General features: G+C 64.2%; 2 protein-coding genes across 3 annotated transcripts in view; both read right to left on the bottom strand.

The window, feature by feature from the left end:
• Nucleotides 1-3924: 3924 nt before the first annotated feature.
• On the bottom strand, nt 3925-17229 carry ABCB8 (ATP binding cassette subfamily B member 8). 2 transcript variants are annotated; one of them, XM_074946622.1, is made up of 16 exons: nt 17142-17229; nt 16081-16375; nt 15698-15853; nt 13944-14038; nt 13499-13604; nt 13167-13328; nt 11641-11726; nt 11247-11344; nt 10278-10383; nt 9162-9195; nt 8502-8638; nt 7828-7922; nt 7266-7399; nt 7005-7152; nt 6455-6705; nt 3925-4248 (listed from the first exon to the last, which is right to left on the bottom strand). In XM_074946622.1, exons 1-16 carry the CDS (start codon nt 17189-17191, stop codon nt 4168-4170), a joined length of 2034 nt encoding a protein of 677 aa, XP_074802723.1. In that variant the 5' UTR covers nt 17192-17229; the 3' UTR covers nt 3925-4167. The 2 variants fall into 2 exon arrangements, with proteins under 2 accessions (XP_074802723.1, XP_074802724.1); XM_074946623.1 differs by lacking the exons at nt 15698-15853; nt 16081-16375; nt 17142-17229 and adding an exon at nt 14374-14588.
• A 991-nt stretch (nt 17230-18220) lies between these two features.
• NOS3 (nitric oxide synthase 3) overlaps nt 18221-26737 on the bottom strand; it is a 51034-nt gene continuing 42517 nt past the window's right edge. The window contains exons 19-23 of the mRNA XM_074943590.1: nt 22698-22785; nt 20529-20650; nt 20095-20243; nt 19826-20020; nt 18221-18430 (exon numbers count right to left, since the gene is read on the bottom strand). Coding sequence (XP_074799691.1) covers nt 18221-18430; nt 19826-20020; nt 20095-20243; nt 20529-20650; nt 22698-22785 — 764 coding nt within the window. The remainder of the gene's footprint in view (nt 18431-19825; nt 20021-20094; nt 20244-20528; nt 20651-22697; nt 22786-26737) is intronic.

Genomic DNA, 26737 nt, shown 5'->3' with positions numbered 1-26737 from the left:
TGGGATGTGGTGGTTGGCTTTGGACCCAGGTAATGCAGTGTGGACGCTGGAGCCCCAGGTTGGGAGCCAGGGTTCAGCAATTCCTAGCCTGTGGTTACACATGAGTGTAGATGTTCGGTCCCTAGGCTAACAAACCCAGGGGCTGCGAGCTCGTGTTCTAGCCCTGGGCGTGCCTGGCAGCGGAGACAGCCCCTACGAGCACTTCCCAGCCCTGGAGACGAGCGCTGGGCAAGCTTGTCTCCTCCCCCCAGCAGACATTGATCCCAGAAAAGCTCTGACCTCGCCCAGCTTGGCTCCCTCATGCCCTGGGGCCGGCAGGGCTGCAGCTGCCCCGAAAACAGCCTGTAGCTGGTAACTGTGGGGGGAGAACAGCAGTGCCGGTTCGTCTCCCCGGGAAGCGCTGCAGCGGCCCAGCTGCGTCGCGTAGTAACTACGGGGAGCGAGGGGTTCGTTCGTCCCCAGGACACACCTCTCTGGAGAGGCAGCAGCTGGGGTGACGGAAGAATCCCTCCATCGGCCTAGCCAGGCCCGAGGTCGGCTTACCCCCCTCGCAGCAGGCGGGCCCTTTCCCCAAGCTCTGAGCCGAGCCAGTAGGGCGACCTGGCTGGGCAGCGCAGGCCAGGTCTTAGCCACGGGGCGGGAGCCTGTTCCCCACCAAACACCTGCACACAGAGGGGAAGAGAAAAGCAGCAAAGGTGGAAAATGCGGGTCTGGGTCTGGGCTTGCCCTTGTCTGGCCCCTCCCTGCTGGGGAAAGCCAGGCCCAGCCTCTGGCAAGCCCCCCCCGGAGCAGCCCTAACGACACCCAGCCCATCCGCTGGTACCAACCCTGAGCCGCTCAGGCCCTGGATTTAGTGGGTTCTTCAGGCCCTGGATTTAGTGGGTTCTTCTGGTCACAGGCTCATGGCAGCGTGCCAAACTCTCCAGCCCCGGCTGGCTGAGCCGGACTCGTCCAGGCAGGCGGCAGCTGGCGAGGGACGGAAGGGGGCGCTCAGCAGGGACAAAGCCGTGGGTCCCAGGCTCTCGCCACTGGCGCCTGAGTTCCTCTCTCCGGCTTGGTCTGGACACGGCTCAGGACCAGGACAAAGGCAGCACAACGCCGGCAGGCTGAGAACCAGGAGAATCAGCCCGCCGTGGCGCTGCCCTCTCGGCCTGCAGCCAGGCTGCCGTTGCCAGCTGCCCCCCGAAGGGCGTGAGGGCGGAACAGCCCAGCCCCCTGGTACTTCTCGGTCCCAGCACATGCTTGTGGGTCACGGATTCCTGGCTCCACACGTCCCCTCTACCTGGCCTGGGTTTCACAGGTCCAGCCAGAGGCAGAGGCTGCCCGGCCTGTGATGGAGGAACTCTTTGTTTTGTTCTGGGTGCAGAGACCCAGCTGCATCTGACTCTCCCTGTGGGCCCCTGCCCCAGCGCAGGATGGGGCTGGCCTTGTAGCAGCAGGGCTGGGTGCGGTGAGGGCCGGGGAAGGGCACTCGCCCATGCACATGATGGTGGATGGCCTGGCTCCCTGTGTCCACGGTAGGGGCTCTCCTCGCTGGGCACGCACGGGACTCCCTGCTGCAGGAAGCGGTGCCTGCACTGGGTACAGGTGAAGGGCACTTGCCCAGGTGCAGCCGCTGCTGTGGAGTCAGGCACATCCTGGCCCTGCCCTCCTTCCTGCACTGGGCGCAGGCCCCACCTGGGGAGCCCAGCCTGCCCCACTAACCCAGAAAGGTGGCACCCACAGGTCTGCAGGACATGACCCCTGCTGGCCATTCTCCAGGGCCAGGAGCTGCCCTCCCTAGGGGACACTCTCCCCACACCCCAGCCTCTCGGCTGCTCTCTCTGCTGTCAGCCCTGGGGATCCCAGCGCATGCTCCCGCCCAGAGACAAACTCCCCTGCTGGGTCAGAGCCCCCCAGCACTCCTTGCGCAGGGATGAACCTGCCGGGGACCCCCAGCACCCACGTCCCTGCCGCAGGCCCCAGCCGGGAGCCCTCAAGGGAATGAGCCCCTCTCCCCCCACCAGCCCATGGGGCATCTGTGGGGAAGCTGGTGGGGCCTGTCGGGCTCAGCGTGCACCCCCTCCTGGGCTGTCACCGATTCCCAGGGGGTTGCACAGCCACAGGGGGCAGCCAGTCAGCCAAGGGCCCCCCAAGCTGGGGCTCTGGGGAGAGGGTGCAGGAGGGCACAGGAGCATTTCCTGCCACTGCTGGGGTGCCCCCATGCTGGAGAGGGTCAGAAGGCTCTGGCCTGGGACTGACCCTGTAGTGGGGGACAGGCCGGGGCTGGCCCAGGCCAAGGCTCACCTGCCCCCACGGTGGTTCAGGGGAGGGGTTTCCTCGGGGCTGGTGCTCCATGCCAGGCCTTTGCTAGGAGGACGGAGGGGGAAATTGAGCATCATGCCCTGACTGGAGGTGTCCCCTCCCCCTCGGGATCTCCAATATACGACCCTTCTCTGCCCCCCGTTCCCGCGAACAGGTGAGATTAGCCCAACGCGAACCAGGCCTGTCTCTTATCTCCAGAGCTGGGACCGGGAGCAGCCACTCGCAGAGAAGGGAAATAAAATCTCCAGCCATACTGGAGACAGAGTCAAGGGGAAAAACTGAAAGGAAATATAACGAATGGAAAATGAATTGACTGAAGAGCTGGGATAGATGAAAACAGAGCCCGACACTGGCAAACGAGAAACCCTCCCACAGGACCAAACAATTAACAGGCAGCCAGTTCAAAACAACAAACGAAGTGATTCATCACCCAACACACAGTCAACCTGTGGAACTCACTGCCAGGGGACGCTGAAGGCCAAGATTATGACAGGGTTCAAAAAAGAACTAGATCAATTCCTGGCGCGTAGGTCCCTCTGTGGCGATGATCCAGGATGGGCAGGGACACAACCCCACACTCTGAGTGTCCCCAGACTGTTTGCCAAAAGCTGGGGCTGGAGGACAGAGAACGGCTCACTCCACAGTGCCCTGTCCTGTGCATTCCCGCAAGCCCCTGGCACCGAGCTGTCGGATGGCAGGATCCTGGGCTAACAGGGCCACGGGGCTGCCCCAGTCTGGCCGTTCTGACGACTATCCAGCTGTTGAAGGAATCCAGCTGAAGGGGGCTTAGTGGACAAGTGGGGCCCACTGGGTGAAGAAAGCGGCTTGTGGCCAGAGCGGGCGGAAGAGGGGCAGCCCCGGGAACATCCTCTCTCTGGAGCACGTCAAGCCGAAGGGAAGGGGGGGGAACGGGACGTATGGCCGGTGCTATGGCTGGTGACCATGAGGCGGGCCCAGCTGCCAGGGGAGCTCACAGGGGTTGGCAGCACCGGCAGGACAGGCTGGGAACGGGCCCTGTTACCGAGCCGGGGACAATTTGGTGGTTCCCGGATGAAGCTCAAATGGTCCCTTTGCCCTGGTTTGCCTCGGCGGCTCCTCAGCCCAGCCCAGGAGCCCGAGCGGGCACGCAGGTCCTGTCCAAAACCGGCCCGAGCCGTGCCCAGCCCTTCGCGGGCCAAGAGAGGGGGAGGGTCATTACCGGCGGGGGGGGGGGGGGCGGGATGGCTCCTGCTGAGACGCAGGTCTGGGTGGGCCAGGGAGCTCCGTACCCCGCGGGACGAGACCCCAGAGCAGATGGGCCTGGAGTCTTCGCTGAGCCCATCAAGGCGGATCCCCAGAGACATGAGGCCCGAGGACTTGGCCCAGGCCCCCAGCCCGTTACTCCACTTGCCTGGGCCCCTGCACAGCCCGAGATGGGGTGAGGGTGAGTCCCTGTGGCGGGGTGGGGGGGTGGTTCTGAGTCACATCCCCATCCCAACCCCCAGAGCCCTGGCATGTTGGGAGCATGGCCAGAGCCCGCTCCAGGTGGGGGGGAGGGGGCAGGAGATGAGATCGGGGCTGATCGCTAGGGTAATGAAGCGGGTCTGGCTGGTCCCAGCTCCCCATGCCACCCCCCCACACTCCCCAACCCCGTCTCAGACAACAGCTGCACTTGGCTTTTATTGGCGACAGGGCACAGCACGAACCTGGGCACCCAGCACCTTGCTGCGGGCCATGGCCCAGGCCCTGCCCGGGGCAGAGCCGGGGAGGGGAGCCAGAGCCAGGGAGCCCTGCCCGGGGAGAGAGGAGGGGCCTGTGGCTGGGCCTGCCCCAGCGCCAGAGGTCGGTGCACAGATCCAGGGTCTCTGCTGGGCTCGTCCCCGCTCAGGGCTGCTCCATGGCCTGTCTGCGGATGAGCTCAGCATACAGCCCGCTCCGGCGTAGCAGCTCCGCATGAGTCCCCGCCTGGGGGAAGACCGGGGGTGTCACAGAGCGGGCCACGCCCAACCTTGGCCCTGCGCCCCCTGTACCCCCCAGAATGCCTCTGTGCCCCTCCCACCAGGGGACTGCCCACCCAGAACACTCCATGCCCCCAGAACACCCATCTCGTCCTCGCGCCCTCGTACCTCCCCATGCCCCCCCCCAACACTGGTCTCGTCCCCACGCCCTCGTACCTCCCCATGGCCCCCCCGACCCGGGGACCGCCCACCCAGAACACCGGTCGAGTCCCTGCGCCCTCGTACCTCCCCATGCCCCCCCCGACCTGGGGACCGCCCACCCAGAACACCGGTCGAGTCCCTGCGCCCTTGTACCTCCCCATGCCCCCCCCGACCTGGGGACCGCCCACCCAGAACACCGGTCGAGTCCCCACGCCCTCGTACCTCCCCATGCCCCCCCACCCCCAAACACTGGTCTCGTCCCCACGCCCTCGTACCTCCCCATGCCCCCCCACCCCCAAACACTGGTCTCGTCCCCACGCCCTCGTACCTCCCCATGCCCCCCCCCAAACACTGGTCTCGTCCCCACGCCCTCGTACCTCCCCATGCCCCCCCCCAAACACTGGTCTCGTCCCCACGCCCTCGTACCTCCCCATGCCCCCCCCCCCAAACACTGGTCTCGTCCCCACGCCCTCGTACCTCCCCATGCCCCCCCCCCCAAACACTGGTCTCGTCCCCATGCCCTTGTACCTCCCCATGCCCCCCCGACCTGGGGACCGCCCACCCAGAACACCGGTCGAGTCCCCACGCCCTCGTACCTCCCCATGCCCCCCCCCCCCAAACACTGGTCTCGTCCCCACGCCCTCGTACCTCCCCATGCCCCCCCCCGAAACACTGGTCTCGTCCCCACGCCCTCGTACCTCCCCATGCCCCCCCCCCCCAACACTGGTCTCGTCCCCACGCCCTCGTACCTCCCCATGCCCCCCCCCCAACACTGGTCTCGTCCCCACGCCCTCGTACCTCCCCATGCCCCCCCCCCAACACTGGTCTCGTCCCCACGCCCTCGTACCTCCCCATGCCCCCCCCCCAAACACTGGTCTCGTCCCCACGCCCTCGTACCTCCCCATGCCCCCCCCCCAAACACTGGTCTCGTCCCCACGCCCTCGTACCTCCCCATGCCCCCCCCCCAAACACTGGTCTCGTCCCCACGCCCTCGTACCTCCCCATGGCCCCCCCCCAAACACTGGTCTCGTCCCCACGCCCTCGTACCTCCCCATGGCCCCCCCCAAACACTGGTCTCGTCCCCATGCCCTTGTACCTCCCCATGCCCCCCCGACCTGGGGACCGCCCACCCAGAACACCGGTCGAGTCCCCACGCCCTAGTACCTCCCCATGCCCCCCCCCCCAAACACTGGTCTCGTCCCCACGCCCTCGTACCTCCCCATGCCCCCCCCCAAACACTGGTCTCGTCCCCACGCCCTCGTACCTCCCCATGCCCCCCCCCCAAACACTGGTCTCGTCCCCACGCCCTCGTACCTCCCCATGCCCCCCCCCCCAAACACTGGTCTCGTCCCCACGCCCTCGTACCTCCCCATGCCCCCCCCCCAAACACTGGTCTCGTCCCCACGCCCTCGTACCTCCCCATGCCCCCCCCCCAAACACTGGTCTCGTCCCCACGCCCTCGTACCTCCCCATGGCCCCCCCCAAACACTGGTCTCGTCCCCACGCCCTCGTACCTCCCCATGGCCCCCCCGACCCGGGGACCGCCCACCCAGAGCACTCCATGCCCCCAGAACACCCATCTCGTCCCCGCGCCCTCGTACCTCCCCATGCCCCCCCGCAAACACTGGTCTCGTCCCCATGCCCTCGTACCTCCCCATGGCCCCCCCGACCCGGGGACCGCCCACCCAGAACACCGGTCGAGTCCCTGCGCCCTTGTACCTCCCCATGCCCCCCCCGACCTGGGGACCGCCCACCCAGAACACTGGTCTCGTCCCTGCGCCCTTGTACCTCCCCATGCCCCCCCACCCCCAAACACTGGTCTCGTCCCCACGCCCTCGTACCTCCCCATGCCCCCCCCCAAACACTGGTCTCGTCCCCACGCCCTCGTACCTCCCCATGGCCCCCCCGACCCTGGGACCACCCACCCAGAACACCCCCTGCCCCCAGAACTGGCCCCCTGCCAACCCCACCTGCAGGACTCTGCCCCCCCGCCCAGCCTCGTCCCCCCTCACCTCAGCCACGCAGCCCCGGGCCAGCACCACGATGAGGTCGGCGCCCTGGATGGTGCTGAGCCGGTGGGCGATGACCAGCACAGTGCGGCCAGCCATGGCCCGCTCCAGCGCCTCCTGCACCACCTGCTCCGACTCCGCGTCCAGGGCGCTCGTGGCCTCGTCCAGGATCAGCACCGACGGGTTCTTGAGGAGGGCCCGGGCGATGGCCACACGCTGCTTCTGGCCCCCCGACAGCATCACGCCGCGCTCGCCTGGGGGGACAGGGTCGGGGCTCTGTGGGGCTGTTCCGCCCGTCCCATCCGGCCTGTGAGAGCCCAAGGCAGGGGCCCTCCCCCCAGGGCCCTGGCCCACGGCACTGGCTGAGCGAGAGCAGGGCTGCCCCGGCTCCACTGACCCCGTGTCACGGAGATCCCGCCGCAGCCGTATTTCCACTCGGAGCAGGTCTGGCAGCTCCAGCCAGCAGCTACTCCCCCCAAGCAGCTACCCCCCACGGATGGCGCCCACTTGGGTGAGGGGGGGGCAGAGGAAGGTGCCAGGGCCCTGCGCTCACCCACGATGGTGCCATAGCCCTGGGGGAAGCTGTGCACGAAGCTGTCGGCGTTGGCCAGCCGGGCCGCGGCATAGACCTCGGCGTCGGACGCGCTGGGCTTCCCAAAGCGAATGTTCTCCAGGATGGTCGTTCCAAAGAGCGCAGGCTCCTGGGATGGGGGGAGCCACCGTTTCAGTGCTGGGAGCAGCCTGACCCCCGCCTTGCGCTCCACTCCCCTCACCGCCGCAGTCCCTGCTCCCGGCACTCTCCCGCCCCGCTCACCTGGCTGATGAAGCCAATGACCTGCCCCCGTAGCCACGAGGGGTCCAGGGTGCAGAGCTCGTGTCCGTCCAGCGTGATGCCCCCCCCCGTGGGCTCATAGAAACGCTCCAGAAGGGCCGCCACCGTCGACTTCCCTGCGGGGCAAGGGGACAAGGCTGGCAGCCGCATGACCCACGACACAGCCCGGGCACAGAGCGCCCCACGGCCCTGCCCACAGCCCAGGGAGGGGCAGGGGCCATTTCAGAGCCTGTAGGGGACTGAACTCTGAGCCGAGGTGGGGCCGAGTAGGCTGGGAGCCAGGACGCTTGGGTTCTATCCTGGCTCTGGGAGGGCAGGGGGGCTGGGAGCCAGGACGCTTGGGTTCTATCCCGGCTCTGGGAGGGCAGGGGGGCTGGGAGCCAGGACCATTTCCTGTGAGACCTTGGCCTCCCCGCCCCATTCTGGACTGGCTGCCCTGCGAGACCCCACCTGTGACGGACTTGGGGGGCGGGGAGGGGGCTTTGGCACTCATGGCCCGGAGGCAGCCGAGGGGTGGGAGGAACCTGGGGACTTCCTGTGGTACCTCCTCCCGACTCGCCCACGATGGCCACTGTCTTGCGAGGGGGCAGGGTGAGGCTGAAGTTCCGTAGCACCGGGCAGCTGGGGCGCGTGGGGTAACTGCGACAGCAAGAAGAGAGGGGTCAGGCTGGGCAGGGCAGACAGGGCGGCCAAGCGCTGGGCAAGTGCGGAGAAGCTGTGCAACTGGGAGCGAGGGGCACCGGCAGGGCTGGGGGGGTAGGGCTGGGCCGGCAGGGGCTGCGGGTCGGGAGTGAGGGGCACCGGCAAGGCTGGGGGGGCAGGGCTGGGCCGGCAGGGGCTGCGGGTCGGGAGTGAGGGGCACCGGCAGGGCTGGGGGTGGGCAGGGCTGGACTGGCAGGGGCTGCAGGTCGGGAGTGAGGGGCACCGGCAGAGCTGGTGGGGGGCAGGGCTGGGCTGGCAGGGGCTGCGGGTCAGGAGTGAGGGGCACCGGCAAGGCTGGGGGGGCAGGGCTGGGCTAGCAGGGGCTGTGGGTCGGGAGTGAGGGGCACTGGCAGGGCTGCGGGGGGCAGGGCTGGGCTGGCAGGGGGCTGTGGGTTGGGAGCGAGGGGCACCGGCAGGGCTGAGGAAAGGGTGGTACAGAGGGTGAGGAGAATGACAGGTGCCCAGTGGCGCAGAACAGAGCCACTCCCCCCCCCCCCCCCCCCCGGCTGCCCTCACCTGAAGCAGACATCCCGGAAGCAGATGTGGCCGAGCAGGGAGTGTCTGGGGATCTGGTCCCCCCCCGACAGGGACACGGTCGGCTCCAGGGTCATGAACTCAAAGACACGGGCTCCCGCGCTGAGGCCTCGCACGACCTGCGGGGACAGCGATGGGGTGGGACTGCCCGATGCCCCGGTCACCATGTCACTGGGGCAGCCCAAAGCACAGCCCCGTTTGCGTCACCCCTCCACGGCCCCATGGCACCGTGTGCTGGAAGGGCCCTGGCCAGTGGGGGCCCGGCCCTTCCCCCTTGCCCAGCTGACAGTCTGGGGCCAGCACAGGGGCGCAGCAGCAACCCCCGTCACCACCATTGTGCCTCAGGGGTCCCTGCCTCAGTTTACAAGGTGCAGCAGCTCGGCCAGAGCAGGGCATACGGATAAAGAACGACCAGGCAGGATCTGGCCAATCGTACCTTCAACCAACCAGACAGGCTGGCACTTGCCCCAGTGCCCTCCGCCCAGAAGCTGCCCCGGCCAGAATCCCAGAAGCAGCAGGCAAGCCCTGCGAACCGGCTGCTGGTACGGTCACCCCGGCCCTTGGTAGCCTGTGTCAGGCTGCTAGCCCCACAAGAGCGGGGAGGTGTCAAAGGGGGACCGAGCCAGCCCCTGCCCCACCTACCTGTCCAAACAGGACGGAGATGTTGGCCATGGACCTGCCGAGGCAAGGGGAGAGGCTCTGCTCAGCACTGGGCATGGGGACATAGAATCATGGGACTGGACGGGACCTCAAGAGGTCGCCTAGCCCAGTCCCCTGCACTCACGACAGGACTACGCATTATCCAGACCATCCCTGACAGGTGATTGTCCAACCTGCTCTTAAAAATCCCCAATGATGGAGATTTCACCACCTCCCTGGGCAATTTATTCCAGTGCCTAACCACCCTGATAGGTCAGAGGTTTTTCCTAATGTCCAACCTAAACCGCCCTGGCTGCAATTTAAGCCCACTGCGTCTTGTCCTGTCCTCAGAGGTTAAGAAGAACAATTTTTCTCCCCCTTTGTAACAACCTTTTATGTACTTGAAAACTGTTCTCATGTCCCCTCCCAGTCTTCTCTGCTCCAGACCAAACAGACCCAGTGTTCTCAATCTTCCTGCACAGGTCATGTTTCCTAGACCTTTCATCCGTTTTGTGGCTCTTTGGACTTTCCACATCTTTCCTGAAATGTGGGGCCCAGAACTGGACACAATACTCCAGTTGAGGCCTAATCAGCGCGGAGTAGAGCGGAAGAATTACTTCTCGTGTCTTGCTTACAACACTCCTGCTCATACAGCCCAGAAGGATGTTTGTTACCCTGTTGACTCATATTTAGCTTGTGATCCACAATGACCCCAGATCCCTTTCCACAGGACTCCTTCCTAGGCTGTCATTCCCCATTGTGTATGTGTGCAACTGATTGTTCCTTCCTCAGTGGAGGGCTTTGCATTTGTCTTTATTGAATTTCATCCAATTTACTTCAGACCATTTCTCCAGTTTGTCCAGATCCTTTTGAATTTTAACCCTGTCCTGCAAAGCACTTGCAACCCCTCCCAGCTTGGTATCGTCCGCACACTTGATAAGTGTACTCTCTATGCCGTTATCTAAATCAGTGAAGATATTGAACAGAACCGAACCCAGAACTGATCCCTGCAGGACCCCACTCGTTATGCCCTTCCAGCATGACTGTGAACCACTGATAACGACTCTCATGGTGAGCCCCACCCCGGGGGTGAAATGCACACGGCTGTTGTTCTCTGACCTTTGCACTGTCTGCGAAGCCACCATGAAGGACATGAGGTCTCCAGGCGAGAGCTCCTCCCCAGCCATGAGGGAGCCCCCCACAAAGATGGTGCCCAGCACGATACCTGCAGGGGCAGAGTGCGGCACGGTGACATGAGGGCTTCCAGCCCCGCCACAGGGAGTGGGACACAGGAGAGAGGAGGAGCCCGCAGCTCCCCTCAGACGCACTGGCTGGCACGGTGCCCTCACACCGAGAGGTGCCGAAGTATTTCCCTAACGCCCCGGAATGGCAGCCGCCTCTGGGGTGGCGTGCAGCAGCTGGCGCCTGGCCGGGTGCACGGGGCGGGCTGAGCGGCTGGCACTGCGTGGTGCGGGCACACCTTGGGGGAATTCTCCGCATCCCAGTGAGTCTGTCCCTATGGCCTTGGCATCGTTGCTCAGGGGAGTCAGGGTGAGGTGGAGACAGATCCATTAGGGCTGCCTAGGCTGGCCAGAGGCCCCCGCAGAGACTCTCTGGCTGCAGATTAACCTGGAGCCAACGGCTCCCCCAGCTCCCTGCAGGGAGCAGAGCCGAGCCCCTAGCCAGAGCAGTGCTGGGGGGGGGGTCGGGTCACAGCCATGGGGCTCATGGGGGATGGGACGGGAGAGGGGTCACAGGGGCCCTACAGTAGCATAGCTGAGGGGAGCCCTGGGGGTAGCCAGTCCAGACTGTGTCTCTGGGCTACTGAGGGCTTGTTCCAGGTGACTGACAAACCTGCTCTGGGGGGAAAAGGCTCCTGGTGCCAGGGCCGATCCTGGCTGGGTGCGATGAGGGTCCCCTAGAGCCCGGCTCAGAGGGACTTGCTGGCAGAGCTCGTGGGGGGAAGGCGGAGGGCTAGAGCCCAGAGGCTCTGTCGGAGGTGGGGGGCTGTGTGACCCACCCTTGTGAGCAGACGGGACCTAGGGGGGGCTGGTTACAGCATGGGCCAGCCATGCGCTGCCCACTCACCATTCAGCACCATGTTGGACAGCCCCTGGAAGACAGCGATGCCCCTGCCCAACTTCTCATTCAGCTGGCTCGACTGATCCACCTCGTGGCAGTACAGGCTGCAAGGCAAGGGGGGGGTTGGCGACCCACACCAGGGGCGGGGCTGGCAGCTGCAGGGCCTTCCTCACAGCACCTCCCCTGCACAGCGCCCCCCAGTGCCTACAGGACCCGGCCAGGGTGTGGGGGTGGCACCTCTCCTGCACAGCGCCCCCAATGCCAGGCTGGGGGGCAGGAAGCGGGCCCAGATGGCAAGGGACAAGGTCCTGGCTTTGGGGTCTGGGCAGCAGGGAGCATGTGCATGTGGGGCTGGTGTGAGTGGGGCAGGGTGGGGACAAAGCCACTGCCTGGTACTTACGCCACCTCTGTGTCCTCCATGGCAAAGGCCCGCACAGTCCGCACGTTTCCCAGCGCCTCATCTGCCACCCCCGTGGCCTTGGCCACCTGCAGAGAGACGGTCACAGGCCACCTTGCTCCGTGGGCGCTGCCTGCCCGATGGGGCAGGAGAAGCCATGGCTGGGGCACCTGCCACCTCAACACTCCCTCCGTACCGGGGGCCCACAAATGCACAGCCACCGTTTGTGCCTGGCAGGCGTGCGGGGGTGTTACTGGCTCCTGGGCCTGGCGGGGTGTGGGGGGGTGTTACCGGCTCCTGGGCCTGGTGGGGTGGGGCAGAGGGGAGACGTTGCATTCCATAATGTTTTATGGAAATATGCTTATGAGCGGGAATATAATATAACTGGAATATGCTTCAAGCAAAAGGTCTCTTGTAAGGCATCACTGCAAAGGTTATTACCTACTGAGTGTGGTCATCCTATTTGTATGTATGCAGGGGGCTGGACTAGGTGACCTCCTGAGGTCTCTTCCAACCCTGCTAGTCTCTGGTTCTAGTATCTGAAGCTAGGCATATCAAGTATAACTCTGAGGTCCTACTGTAATCATGCAAAGTCTGGGCCCCTGCAGGTTTAGAATCTTGATGGCTCCCACTGACTAGGACAATTGATTGTAGATGGTTTATTTACCTGCAAGCCTTCCTGTGTACGGGTGGGCCAGCCCCTGGGTAATGAAGAATGATACTGGAATCCATCTTAAATCTGGTACTTTTCCATTTAGAAGGAGGGGTGGGGACCCAGAGAGACAAAAGATTCCCGCCATGTGACAAAGGTATAAAAGGGCGTGGAACAGCACAAGGAGGGTCCCAGTCATGTGAAAACCCCTGCTTCCCACCGGAGATGCGTGCTGGAACTAACAAGGACTGTACCGGGGAAAGAACTGGGCCCAGACTAGGAAGGAGTCGAGTCTGTGAAAGAAGCTTATTGGAACATCTCTAAGGGTGAGATTTACCTGTAATCAGTTTCTTAATGTATTAGGCTTAGACTTGCCTGTGTTGGTTTATTTTGATTGGTAAATTACTTTGTTTGGTCTGTTATTACTTGAAACCACTTAAATCCTACTTTTTATACTTAATAAAATCACTTTTGTTTATTGGTAAACCCAGAGTAAGTGATTAATACTGGGGGGAGCAAACAGCTGTGCATATCTCTCTATCTGTGTTATAGAGGGCAGACAGTTTATGAGTTTACCCTGTACAAGCTTTATGCAGAGTAAAACAGATTCATTTGGGGTTTGGATCCCATTGGGAGCTGGGTGTCTGTGTGCTGGAGACAGGGAACCTGCTGAGTGGTTTTCAGTTAAAGCCTGCAGCTTTGGGGGTGTGGCCATGACCTGGGTCTGTGTTTGCAGCAGGCTGGCGTGTCTGGCTCAACAAGGCAGGGTTCTGGAGTCCCAGGCTGGCAGGGAAAACGCGCTCAGAGGTAATCTCAGCACATCAGGTGACAGTCCCAAGGGGATCCCTGTGACCCAACCCGTCAAAGGGGGTGTTACCTGCTCTTGGGCCTGGCGGGAGAGGCTGCGCAGGACAGAGCCGATCAGGGCACCGGCGCCCACCAAGCTGGGCATCACCACCAGGAGCAGCCCGGTCAGCTTGGGCGAGAGCAGGTAGAGGGAGGCGAAGCAGCCCACGGTTTGCGTGACACTGCGCAGGCCCTGGAGGCAGAGACCCAGTCAGTGGGATCCCGCGGGGCCCCCAGGCCTTCCCCAGCAGTGCCAGGAGAGGCCAAGGGCAGGGCACTCAGCACCCGGGGTGGGGGCTGCTGGCTGGGAGAGGACGGGGCTGCCCGGGGTGGGACATCCAGGGCTGCTCCCATTGGCCTCACCTGGGAGATGACGAGTTTGAAGGAGGATTTGAACTCCTGGATGTCGGTTGTGAGCCGATTCACCAGCTGCCCCGTCCGGTTGGCATCAAAGAATGCCATGTCCTGTCTGGGGGAGGGGAGGGGACGGGACAGGGGCTGGGGGGGAGGGGCCTGCAGGAGCTGCTGTCTCCAACTCCCCCCGCTCCCCCAGCCAACCCCCCTCTGTTCCTTCAACCAACCCCCCCGCAACCCCAGCCCCCCAACCAACCCCCTGCTCCCCAACCAACCCCCCCAACCACCCCCCACTTCCTTCCTCCCAACCAACCCCTCATTCCCCTACCCCTTGCTCCCCAAACATGCCCCCCACTGCAGCCATTGCCCCCAGCCCCCCCCCATTCCTGCCCTTTCCCCTACGGTCATCAATCCACCCTCCTTCCCATGCATCTCCCCGAGTGGGTGGATTTACCGCAGCAGGGATGCGAAGAGGGCCTTGCGCATGCTGCCGGCCACCCGCTCCCCGACCCGCGCCAGCATCACGATGTAGCTGAAGGTCAGCAGCCCCTGGGGATGGAGGAATGGCCACAGCAGTCAGCCCGAGGCCCGCCAGCCCAGCGCCCTGCCCAAGAGCACCTATGAGAGCCCCACCGCCGCAGATCTGGGGTGACTGGCCCCTCCTGGAGCCTCATCCCAACCCCAGGAGGCAGGGACCAGCAGTGGCTTTCACATCCTGCCACAGAGGTGGTGCCAGGAATTAAAACATCCCTGGATGTAGCACCCTGAGCAGGACTAGTGCAGAGCCCTGCTGCGGGGCTGGGATCCCGCGGGCCCCGCTGCCATACGAGCGGGATTAAACAACAGTCCCACACAGAGCTCTACCTGGACATCTTGGTACCCACATAAAACATCCTCTTTGAATCTTCCTCAGTCCCTGGCCTCAGCAACCTCCTGTGGCAGAGAGTTCCACAGTCCAGCCACACATTGCGGGACAGTATTTCCTCACATCAGTTTGGAACGTCCCACCGTTAAATTTCATGGACTGGCCCCTCGTCCTTGTGTTACGAGTCAGGAAGCCCAGCCAGGCCCGATCTCACTGATCTAGGCCAGGCGTTATTTTATAGACTTCTCACGCGGCCTCTCGTGCATCTGCTCTCTGTGGTAACAACCCCAGTCGTTCCAGTCTCTCCTTGTAACAGAGCCTTTCCAGGTCCGGGGTCATCTCTGTGGCCCTTGTCTGAACCCCCTCGAGCTCTGCAATAGTCTGTCTGGGACAGAGCGCCCGTGCTGCACACAGGATCTGGAGGAGGTGGTGCCATTGGTTTAAAAAAAGGCATTTGAATATTCTCGGTTTTTCACCTCCCCAGTCCTTAAGCATCCCAACATCACCTCAGCTTTTTTGACCACAGCTGTGCATTGAGCAGAGATCTCCACTGAGCTGTCGGCAGTGACGCCCAGATCCCTTTCCTGGGCTGACACCGTTAATGTCGAGCCCTGTCAGGTGGACAAGTAGTTCGTATTTTCCCCTCCAATGCGCATTACTTAGTATTTATCAGCAGTGACCTTCACTGGCTGTCATGCAGCCCTTTCACCCAGCTGGGCTTGGGATCTCTGAGTTCCTCACTGCCCTCTCTGGGCCTGACTCCCCTAAATAACTTCTCAGCTGCAAATGCTGCTACTTCCCTGCTCACCCTCCTTTCCAGACCCCTGATAAATTCATTAAGCACAGGACCTAGCCTGGCGCCTTCAGGCTCCGCTGCTAACCTTGTGTCCTTTAGTCCTGCTCTCGCTTTCTATGCCCAGCCAGCCTTTGATCCACGACAATACTGTCTCTCTCACCCAGGATGACTTCGCTTCTTTAGCCACCTCTTGTGGGGGACCTTGGAAAACGCCTTTGGAACGTCTAAATTACGTCAGCTCATTCAGTAGATGAGTGAGAAATGATTTTCCTTGGCAAAAATCACGCTGGTTAGACCCTGTGAAACCCTGATCTTCCAGGTCTTTTAATAGACTGTTGTTAACGATCATTTCAACCAGCCTGCCAGGTACAGATGTACGGCTGACTGATCTAATTCCCCGGGTCACCCCAGGGCCTTCCCTAGATCTGGGTACAGCATTTGGCCCCCTCGGGTCGCCTGGGACAGCGGCTGCATCTCTCTGTGAGAGAGGACCGGGGCGGGGGGTGTTCACAGCCCAACAGCTCACAGCCAGCCCCCCCCGGCTCACCTGCAGGCCGTAGAGCAGGAGAAGGCGGAGGGCAGGCCGGCGCACCTCCCGCAGGTAGGTCCCAACACGCTGCTGGGCGCAGCGTGCCACCACGTTCACCAGCTCCCCCAGGAGCATGGGGATCTGGATGTTGAGCAGGGCCACGCCCAAGGCAAACTGCAGAGAGAGATCAGAGCCCAGCGTTGACCCCTGGGGCCCACGGGCTGGGCCAGGCCGGTGGGGGCATCACCCCCAGGGCCACGTGGCTCAGACTGAGACGTGGGGGGTACGGGCCCGGGAGCCCCCAGACTGGCCAAGGCTGGAGCCTGTTGGTCCGGCAGGGGGCTGGGCTCCTCCTCCAGGCCCCCCCACGTTCCCTGGGGGGCGCGCCGGGAGGTTCTTACCACGATGGCTGCCGACAGGGCCAGCAGCTGCGGGCGAAGGAACTTCCAGAACTCGGCCCAGGCGAAGTCGGGCTCTGGCTTGGGGGAGGCAGGGGCTGGGCCGGGGCTCCCAGCCTCCTGGCAACGAGCTACTCTGCGGGCGAGGCCGGCCCCCAGGCCCAGCAAGGCTGGCCCTGCCAGGAGCGCGGTGGCCCGGCCCAGCGAGAAGGGGCAGTGGGGCAGGGCTGGGGACGGCGCGGCCAGGCGGCCGGGGGCTCGGAGGAGGCCGGAGACTCTGGCATGACTGGCCACGTACCTGAAAGGAGAAGGGGGGGTGAGGCGCCCTGGGCGGTGCCCGCTCCGCCCCGCTCCCGGCTCCCCCCCCCCTCCGCCCCGCTCCCGGCTCCATCTCCCCTCCCTGCGCCCGGCTCCCCCCTCTGCCCCCAGCTCCAACTCCTCTCCCCGCGCCCGGCTCCCCCCTCCCGGCTCCCCCCTGGTCCCCCCTCCACCCCCGGCTCCCCCCTCCCGGCTCCCCCCTGGTCCCCCCTCCACCCCTGGCTCCATCTCCCCTCCCCGCTCCCCCCTGGTCCCCCCTCCACCCCCGGCTCCATCTCCCCTCCCCACGCCCGGCTCCCCCCTGCTCCCCCCTCCCGGCTCCCCCCTGCTCCCCGCGCCCAGCTCCATCTCCCCTCCCCGCGCCCGGCTCCCCCCTCCACCCCCGGCTCCCCCCTCTGCCCCCAGCTCCAACTCCCCTCCCCGTGCCCAGCTCCGGCTCCCCCCTCCCCGCGCCCGGCTCCCCCCTCCACCCCCGGCTCCGGCTCCGGCTCCCCCCTCTGCCCCCGGCTCCATGTCCCCCCCCCCGGGCCCGGCTTCCCCCTGCTCCCCCAGCTCCATCTCCCCTCCCCGCGCCTGGCTCCCCCCTCTGACCCCGGCTCCCCCCCGTTCCCCCCCCGGGCCCGGTGCGTGGCCGGGAGCGTGTCACACCCGCGCGCGCCGTGGGGGCTCCAGGGGCCACGTGCACCGGGGGGGGCAGCGGGCTCCGGGCTGGGACCGGGAACCCAGGCGTCCGGGTGACGCGCTACCTGGCCCGGCAGCCCCCGCGCCCCGCCCGGAGCAGCAGCAGCAGCAGCATCGCGGCAGCAGCCCGGCCGGCCCACAATGCACCGCGCCACAGGCTGCGCGGGCGGGTCGCCGCCGCCGAGAGCTTCCGGGCCAGAGCCCCGCCCCCGCCCTGACCCCGCCCCCAAGCCAGAGCCCCGCCCCGGCCTGACCCCGCCCCCAAGCCAGAGCCCCGCCCCCGGCCTGACCCCGCCCCTCCCCGGCCTGACCCCGCCCCAAGCCAGAGCCCCGCCCCCGGCCTGACCCCGCCCCTCCCCGCCCTGACCCCGCCCCAAGCCAGAGCCCCGCCCCCGGCCTGACCCCGCCCCTCCCCGGCCTGACCCCGCCCCAAGCCAGAGCCCCGCCCCCGGCCTGACCCCGCCCCTCCCCGGCCTGACCCCGCCCCAAGCCAGAGCCCCGCCCCCGGCCTGACCCCGCCCCTCCCTGGGCCAGAGCCCCGCCCCTCCCCGGCCTGACCCCGCCCCCAAATGAGAGCTCCTCCCCCCCGAGTCACCCCGCCCCTCCCTGGGCCAGAGCACCACCCATTCACAAACTGGCCACGCCCCCCCACGCTGCAGTCCCGCCCCTCCCGGGACTCACCTCGCCCCTGGGCCAGAGCCCCACCCATTCACAGACTGACCCCACCCCTCCTGTCAATGACCCCGCCCCCAGCCAGAGCCCCGCCCCTCCCGGACTGGAGTCAGACGGGCAGCTCTGGCCAAGGCTCCGTGGCCCCAGCTCTGCCCCCTGCCAGGTGCCCCGGGGCCAGGGCCCGAGGAAAGCAGCTGGCTCCCTGCCCCCTGGAGCAGCGGCAGCCCGGGGTGACCGGCTTCCTTCTGGGCCTTGGTGCAGCCGGCCGTGCTGGCCGACTCCGTGCCCCGAGGCCATCGGACCCACGGCCGGCTGGGGCTGGGCAGAGTCTGAGTGGGTGGCCCTGCCCTCGCAGCGGGGCTGGGTCCCAGACCATGGGGGCGCGGGAGGCCACACCGGACACGGGGCCGGTCCCCCAGTCGCTAGAGGCATCGTGGAAAATGACAAGCTGCAATTATCAAAACTAAACGCTTTATTGGGGGGCTGCGGGGGGGGAGGCAGCAGCAGTGGGGCAAAGGGCCCTGCTCCCACCCCCATGGGCCGAGGAGCCAGGGGTCACGCAGGGGGCGGGCTCCAGCCGGCTCTGCGCCTGCGCCGAGAAGGACTGAGAGCGGATCCGCGAGGCCACCTCCTGCGTGCGGAACGTCAGGCCGAAGATGTCCTCGTGGCAGCGGTTCTGGTCCTGGGGGGGAGACCCGCGGTGAGGGGCGCCGGGCAGGGCAGCACCCGCAGGGCACCGAGACTGATGCCCAGGGAGCCCTGCGATTCCAGCCCCCCTCCGTCCCCACCCGCAGCCCCTAACCCAGCCCTGCCGGCACCCCTCAGTCCCAACCCGCAGCCCCTATCCCAGCCCCGGGCCCCCCCGCCCCCTAGCCCTGCTGGCACCCCTCCATCCCAACCCGCAGCCCCTATCCCAGCCCTGCCAGCACCCCTCCATCCCAACCCACAGCCCCTATCCCAGCCCCGGGGCCCCCCCGCCCCCTAGCCCTGCCGGCACCCCTCCATCCCAACCCGCAGCCCCTATCCCAGCCCCGGGGCCCCCCCGCCCCCTAGCCCTGCTGGCACCCCTCCGTCCCCACCCGCAGCCCCTAACCCAGCCCTGCCGGCACCCCTCCGTCCCCACCCGCAGCCCCTAACCCAGCCCTGCCGGCACCCCTCAGTCCCAACCCGCAGCCCCTATCCCAGCCCCGGGACCCCCCCGCCCCCAAGCCCTGCCAGCACCCCTCCATCCCAACCCGCAGCCCCTATCCCAGCCCCGGGGCCCCCCCGCCCCCCAGCCCTGCCGGCACCCCTCCATCCCAACCCGCAGCCCCTATCCCAGCCCTGCCAGCACCCCTCCATCCCAACCCACAGCCCCTATCCCAGCCCCGGGGCCCCCCGCCCCCTAGCCCTGCCGGCACCCCTCCATCCCAACCCGCAGCCCCTATCCCAGCCCCGGGGCCCCCCCGCCCCCTAGCCCTGCTGGCACCCCTCCGTCCCCACCCGCAGCCCCTAACCCAGCCCTGCCGGCACCCCTCCGTCCCCACCCGCAGCCCCTAACCCAGCCCTGCCGGCACCCCTCAGTCCCAACCCGCAGCCCCTATCCCAGCCCCGGGACCCCCCCGCCCCCAAGCCCTGCTGGCACCCCTCCGTCCCAATCCGCAGCCCCTATCCCAGCCCCGGGGCCCCCCCTCCCCCCAGCCCTGCCGGCACCCCTCCATCCCAACCCGCAGCCCCTATCCCAGCCCCGGGGCCCCCCCGCCCCCTAGCCCTGCTGGCACCCCTCCGTCCCCACCCGCAGCCCCTAACCCAGCCCTGCCGGCACCCCTCCGTCCCCACCCGCAGCCCCTAACCCAGCCCTGCCGGCACCCCTCAGTCCCAACCCGCAGCCCCTATCCCAGCCCCGGGGCCCCCTCCGCCCCCCAGCTCTGCCAGCACCACCCCTCAGTCCCAACTCATAGCCCCTAACCCAGCCCTGGGGTCCCACCCCCACAGCTCTGCTGGTGCCCCTCACTGCCGACCCACAGCCCCCTACTTGCCTAGCCCAGGCTGCCCGCGTCCCCGTGCCCCCAGCTGGAGCTGCTCCCCCACCCCGTACCCGGAGTTCGCTGATTAAGTCTCCGGCCTCGGCCAGCGTCATGCCTCCCTCCTGGGCCAGGATCTGCTGCACCGTCTGCAGGACGCCGGTGGCCATGGTGACGTCCCCGCAGACGTAGAGGTGGCCCCCGCGCTGGCACAGTACCTGGTGCACCTCGCCCGGCAGCTGCGTCCGCAGGACGTCCTGCACGTAGGCCTGGGGCAGGGCAGAGCGTCAGTGTGAGCCGCCCCGGCCCCCCAGCCAGCCCCGCTGGGCGCAGCCCCCGTTACCTTGGGGATGTCGGGGTCCCTGGAGAAAGCCGTCAGCACCCGGCTCAGCGCCCCCTTCTGCTGGGCCTCCAGCGCCTCCTGCTGGTAGAGGTGGTCGAGGCGGGCACAGCGGCAGCCGAACACCAGGGTCATCTCGCCCGGCCGGAGGCCTGGAGGGCAGGGGCAGGGTTAGGGGCAGTGGTGGCCCCCCAACCCCGGGATCCTGCTCCCGCCCTGGCCCTGCCGAGACCCCTCCCGGACACACCCTCCCAGTGCCCCTCGGCAAGGCGTGCCAGGTCCCCCCAGCCAAGAGCCCTAGGGACCCCCAGCCCCCCCCGCCCAATCCAGGCCCCCCAGGCCCTGTCCCCAGTCCCCCAACCTGCCCAGGCCATGAGCCCTAGGGACCCCCAGCCCCCCCGCCCAATCCAGGCCCCCCAGCCCCCGGCCAGTCTGACCTTCCGTCTCCATGTCATGCAGTCGCTGCTGCCAGAAGCCCCGGAAGGGGGCGATGCCGGTGCCCGGACCCACCAGGATGCAGGGGGCACTGGGGTCCTGCGGGAGCCGGAAGGACGGGGCCCTGTGCGGGGAGTGACGGTGTCTGGGGCATGGCACCGGGTCGAGCAGCCTGCGTGCTGCAGGGCCTCGGGGCAGGGGCCACGGCAGCAGAAAGGGTTAATGGGAGGAGGAGGAGGAGGAGGGGTCCCCAGACTAGGGGTGGAGCAGGGCATGCTGGGAGATGTGGGGCCTGTGGGGTGGAAGAGCCACAGGAGGGAGCATGCGGGCAGGGTCCAAGCCCCACCAGCCCCCACCCTGCGCCTCATGCAGGGTCCCCCCTCCTCCCGCCCTGGCTCTGTCCTGGGCAGGGTCCCAGCCCCACCCTTGGCTCCGTGCCCCGGGGCAGGGTCCCAGTCTGCCAGCCCCCACCCCCCTTGGCTCCGTGCCCCGGGGCAGGGTCCCAGCTCTGCCAGCCCCCCCTTCGCTCCGTGCCCCGGGGCAGGGTCCCAGTCTGCCAGCCCCCGCCTTGGCTCCGTGCCCCGGGGCAGGGTCCCAGTCTGCCAGCCCCCCCCCCTTGGCTCCGTGCCCCGGGGCAGGGTCCCAGTCTGCCAGCCCCCCCCCCCCTTGGCTCCATGCCCCGGGGCAGGGTCCCAGCTCTGCCAGCCCCCCCCCCCCCGGCTCCGTGCCCCGAGGCAGGGTCCCAGCTCTGCCAGCCCCCGCCTTGGCTCCGTGCCCCAGGGCAGGGTCCCAGCTCTGCCAGCCCCGCCTTGGCTCCGTGCCCCGGGGCAGGGTCCCAGTCTGCCAGCCCTGCCTTGGCTTCGTGCCCTGGGGCAGGGTCCCAGTCTGCCAGCCCCCCCCCCTTGGCTCCGTGCCCCGGGGCAGGGTCCCAGCCCTGCCAGCCCCCGCCTTGGCTCCGTGCCCCGGGGCAGGGTCCCAGCTCTGCCAGCCCCCACCTTGGCTCCGTGCCCCGGGGCAGGGTCCCAGTCTGCCAGCCCCCACCTTGGCTCCGTGCCCCGGGGCAGGGTCCCAGTCTGCCAGCCCTGCCTTGGCTTCGTGCCCCGGGGCAGGGTCCCAGTCTGCCAGCCCCCCCCCGGCTCCGTGCCCCGGGGCAGGGTCCCAGCTCTGCCAGCCCCCACCCCCCTTGGCTCCGTGCCCTGGGGCAGGGTCCCAGTTCTGCCAGCCCCCCCTTCGCTCCGTGCCCCGGGGCAGGGTCCCAGCTCTGCCAGCCCCCCCCTTGGCTCCGTGCCCCGGGGCAGGGTCCCAGTCTGCCAGCCCCCCCCCCTTGGCTCCGTGCCCCGGGGCAGGGTCCCAGTCTGCCAGCCCCCCCCCCTTGGCTCCGTGCCCCGGGGCAGGGTCCCAGCTCTGCCAGCCCCCCCCCCGGCTCCGTGCCCCGAGGCAGGGTCCCAGCTCTGCCAGCCCCCGCCTTGGCTCCGTGCCCCGGGGCAGGGTCCCAGCTCTGCCAGCCCCCACCTTGGCTCCGTGCCCCAGGGCAGGGTCCCAGTCTGCCAGCCCCCCCCCCCCTTGGCTCCGTGCCCCAGGGCAGGGTCCCAGTCTGCCAGCCCCCCCCCCTTGGCTCCGTGCCCCGGGGCAGGGTCCCAGCCCTGCCAGCCCCCCCCTTGGCTCCGTGCCCCGGGGCAGGGTCCCAGTCTGCCAGCCCCCCCCCTTGGCTCCATGCCCCGGGGCAGGGTCCCAGTCTGCCAGCCCCCCCCCCCCCTTGGCTCCGTGCCCCGGGGCAGGGTCCCAGTCTGCCAGCCCCCCCCCCCGGCTCCGTGCCCCGAGGCAGGGTCCCAGCTCTGCCAGCCCCCGCCTTGGCTCCGTGCCCCGGGGCAGGGTCCCAGCTCTGCCAGCCCCCCCTTGGCTCTGTGCCCCGGGGCAGGGTCCCAGTCTGCCAGCCCTGCCTTGGCTTCGTGCCCCGGGGCAGGGTCCCAGTCTGCCAGCCCCCCCCCCTTGGCTCCGTGCCCCGGGGCAGGGTCCCAGCCCTGCCAGCCCCCCCTTGGCTCCGTGCCCCGGGGCAGGGTCCCAGCTCTGCCAGCCCCCCTCTTGGCTCCGTGCCCCGGGGCAGGGTCCCAGCCCCGCCAGCCCCCCCCCCTTGGCTCCGTGCCCCGGGGCAGGGTCCCGGCCCCCCTTACCCTCTGATGAAGGCAGGCACCATGTCCCCCTCCTGCAGCTGGGCCAGCCAGGTGGAACAGACACCGAAGTGCAGGGGCCCCTTGCCGTCTGTGGGACACAGGGGAGGAGGGGCAGGGTGCTCAGAAGCCTGATGGGGATGGCACCTGCCCCACATCCCCCAGCCCTTCCACCCCGTACCCTCCCCACGTCCCCTCTCCCACTCAGATACCCTCCCTCCATCTCCCCTCCCAAGCTCCATCTCCCTGGGGTGGGGGTGGGGTTGGGGGAGCCAGGCTGCTCACCTTGCTGCGGGGTTGCCCTGGCCATGGGGTATCACTCACTCTAGCTGTGGGGGGGTGTTGCTCATCCTCACTGGGGGTGGGGTCACTCCCTGGCTGTGTGGGGTGGAAGGGGGGTTGCTCCCTTGGCTGGGGGGGAAGGGGGTGTAATATTCAAGGCATAACTGTCATGGCAATTAATTGATCTTTAACAATTCATGGTTTACCATGAAATAGGCCCAATGGCCTGTGATGGATGCTAGATGGGTGGGATCTGAGTTACTACAGAGAATTCTTTCCTGGGTGTCTGGCTGGTGAGTCTTGCCCACATGCTCAGGATTCAGCTGATCACCATATTTGGGGTTGGGAAGGAATTTTCCTCCAGGGCAGATTGGAAGAGGCCCTGGGGGTTTTTCCCCTTCCTCTGTAGCATGGGGCACGGGTCACTCGCTGGAGGATTCTCTGCTCCTGGAAGTCTTTAAACCACAATTTGAGGACTTCAATAGCTCAGATATAGGTGAGAGGTTTATCGCAAGAGTGGGTGGGTGAGATTCTGTGGCCTGCATTGTGCAGGAGGTCAGACTAGATGATCATAATGATCCCTTCGGACCTTAATATCTATGAATCTACGTAAAAAGAAAAGGAGGACTTGTGGCACCTTAGAGACTAACCAATTTATTTGAGTATAAGCTGAAGTGAGCTACAGCTCACTTCATCGGATGCATTCAGTGGAAAAGACAGTAGGAAGATGTATATACACAGAGAACATGAAACAATGGGTGTTGCCATACACACTGTAAGGAGACCTATCAATTATCAGCAGGGGAAAAAAAACCTTTTGTAGTGATAATCAGGATGGCCCATTTCTAACAGTTGACAAGAAGGTGTGAGTAAGAGTAGGGGGGAAATTAGCAGGGGGAAATAGTTTTTACTTTGTGTAATGACCCATCCACACCCAGTGGAATTCCTGTGAGCAGGAAGTTTCCACTTTCAACCTTCTAGGAAAAAGGTGGGGAGGGAAAGACCCCATCCTGCTGAAGGGAAGAATGAGTGTCCAGCCTTGAAATTGGTAGCAGCTAAGAATTTAAAGGCTAGTGTCTGTGGTAATGCAAATTGCCTGGCTGGCAGGGAGAAGAAGGACTTGTTAATAGCTGTTAGCACAGAGAGCACGCCCCATCAGCCAGTGAATTCGGTTAAGCAAGAGAAATCCGGGTTTGATCCTTCAGGACAAGGAGGAAAAAGAGAACTTGATTTTGCAAAAGGGAGCCGCAGGCTAACTCTAAAATGCCAAAATCCCAATGGTATTGGGCCAAAGGCGATCGTAGATGGACACTTGCGATGGATTTGTTGTTGTTGCTCATGGTAATTCTTGTAACTAGTGTGTTGCTATTACCAGAACTGAAAAAATGTCCAATGTGCCTAATCTTTTGAAAAAACCTTTGAACATGTTAAGAGTGACACATGAGATCACACTTTGTGTTAAACGGCCTTGTTATAATGATGTTTCACAGTTAATGCCCATGAACAGTCTTGGAACTTGGAACTTTTCACAGGGGAAAAGACATTCCAGACCTGATGTGCTGTATGAAAAGGGAAACTGAGGCACACTACCCTATTGCTTTCATGGCTAACTGCCAAGATTCCTGTACTATGGACAACATTAATATCTACATTGACGTGATGTTAATTGGGTTCCACACATTTTCCAGAGCTTGTATGGATAAGGTAGCTACGTTCTTTGGCTCTTGGCAAGATCACATGAGACCTGCAGGAACCATGATGCAAGAGCAGATCCAATCCACTATTGTTCTAACCAAGTTTTACCTTGGGTCTGTAAAGAGATTCAATCACGTTATTGACCATGACTTTGGCAAACCATTTCCGTTCTACGCCGGTACGGCTTCGAACCCAGTACAAGCTGTAATGAGACAGAACCCAGGATGGGGAGCTCTTGGGATGCAGTCAGAGATGTTTGTGTCATTTCAAATGGAGAGGGGTAACTAGTGGTGTTCCCCAAGGGTCAGTCCGAGGACCAATCCTATTCAGCTTATTCATAAATGATCTGGAGAAAGGGGTAAACAGTGAGGTGGCAAAGTTTGCGGATGATACTAAACTGCTCAAGATAGTCAAGACCAAAGCAGACTGTGAAGAACTTCAAAAAGATCTCACAAAACTAAGCGATTGGGCAACAAAGTGGCAAATGAAATGTAATGTGGATAAGTGTAAAGTAACGCACATTGGGAAAAATAACCCCAACTATACATACAATATGATGGGGGCTAATTTAGCTACAACTAATCAGGAGAAAGATCTTGGAGTCATGAACTACTCAGGTAGTTCTCTGAAGACATCCACGCAGTGCGCAGCGGCAGCCAAAAAGGCAAACGGGATGTTAGGAATCATTAAAAAAGGGATAGAGAATAAGACGGAGAATATCTTATTGCCCTTATATAAATCCATGGTGCGCCCACATCTTGAATACTGCGTACAGATGTGGTCTCCTCATCTCAAGAAAGATATACTGGCATTAGAAAAGGTTCAGAAAAGGGCAACTAAAATGATTAGGGGTGTTGGAACGGGTCCCATATGAGGAGAGATTAAAGAGGCTAGGACTTTTCAGCTTGGAAAAGAGGAGACTAAGGGGGGATGTGATAGAGGTCTATAAAATCACGAGTGGTGTGGAGAAAATGAATAAGGAAAAGTTATTTACTTGTTCCCATAATATAAGAACTTGGGGCCACCAAATGAATATTAATGGGCAGCAGGTTTAAAACAAATACAAGGAAGTTCTTCTTCACTCAGTGCACAGTCAACCTGTGGAACTCCTTGCCTGAGGAGGTTGTGACGGCTAGGACTATAACAGGGTTTAAAGAGAAAAGGATAAATTCATGGAGGTTAAGTCCATTAATGGCTATTAGCCAGGATGGGTAAGGAATGGTGTCCCTAGCCTCTGTTTGTCAGAGGGTGGAGATGGATGGCAGGAGAGAGATCACTTGACCATTACCTGTTCTTCTGGGGCACCTGGCATTGGCCACTGTGGGTAGACAGTGGGTACTGTGGGTAGGATGCTGGGCTGGATGGACCTTTGGTCTGACCCAGTCTGGCCATTCTTATGTCCTTATCCCTTCCTGCATCAATTTTACATGAACTGGGACTGTATAGATCATTGTTGCAACCAAGGTCCTGCAGTGGCACCAAATCTTGTACAAAGGGGGTCAGATAAGGTGTCCATGAAAAGGTTATGGTTTGCTCGTTATGATTATGCTGTCTGTATACATGTATCATTTTGTAGTTAAAGTTATGAATATTGGCTCTATCCTGTCTGTAGTTCAAACGTGTGCTGTGCTTCTGGGTGACACCCCAGACAAGTTGGTGTCAGCTCTGCCTAGCCTGCTGGATGGCCCATTAGGGACCATCAGTGATACAACTGACCCATTGAGAGAAGGCAGACACGCCTTGGGACGCAGCCAGGTGTGCAGGGCCCTGCCTAGGGACAGAACTCTGAGGTGTTTCCAGGCCACGGGATGGGCAGCTTGTCCTTGGGACAAAGAAAGCAGAGACCACATGGCAAGAGACTATAAACAGCTGCTGCGGCTCCTCCATCTGGCCTTCAATCCTGCTTCTTACCTCTTGAGGGACTTTGCTACAAACGGAAGCTCTACACAAAGGACTGAATGACCCATCCCAGCTGGGGATGTTCTCCAGAGACTTGATTTAAACCTGCAGTTTATTCTATCTCTGCTACAAGCCTGAACCAAGAACTTTGCCATCACTGTATGTCA

The sequence above is a fragment of the Natator depressus genome, chromosome 2, assembly GCF_965152275.1.
Source record: "Natator depressus isolate rNatDep1 chromosome 2, rNatDep2.hap1, whole genome shotgun sequence".
NCBI classification, from domain to species: Eukaryota; Metazoa; Chordata; order Testudines; family Cheloniidae; genus Natator; species Natator depressus.
The sequence above is the reverse complement of the archived record's forward strand: the minus strand, read 5'-3'. Positions and strand labels throughout refer to the sequence as shown.

What these genes read in the sequence shown, in the direction of transcription:
- ABCB8 (XM_074946622.1), bottom strand. Translation starts at nt 17,191, where the DNA reads ATGCTGCTGCTGCTGCTGCTCCGGGCGGGGCGCGGGGGCTGCCGGGCC. An exon ending in ATGGAGGACACAGAGGTGGC is followed by an intron (nt 11,345 to 11,640) that starts GTAAGTACCAGG and finishes CTTGCCTTGCAG; the next exon opens with CCTGTACTGCCACGAGGTGG. An exon ending in GGGCTATGGCACCATCGTGG is followed by an intron (nt 6,706 to 7,004) that starts GTGAGCGCAGGG and finishes CTGTCCCCCCAG; the next exon opens with GCGAGCGCGGCGTGATGCTG.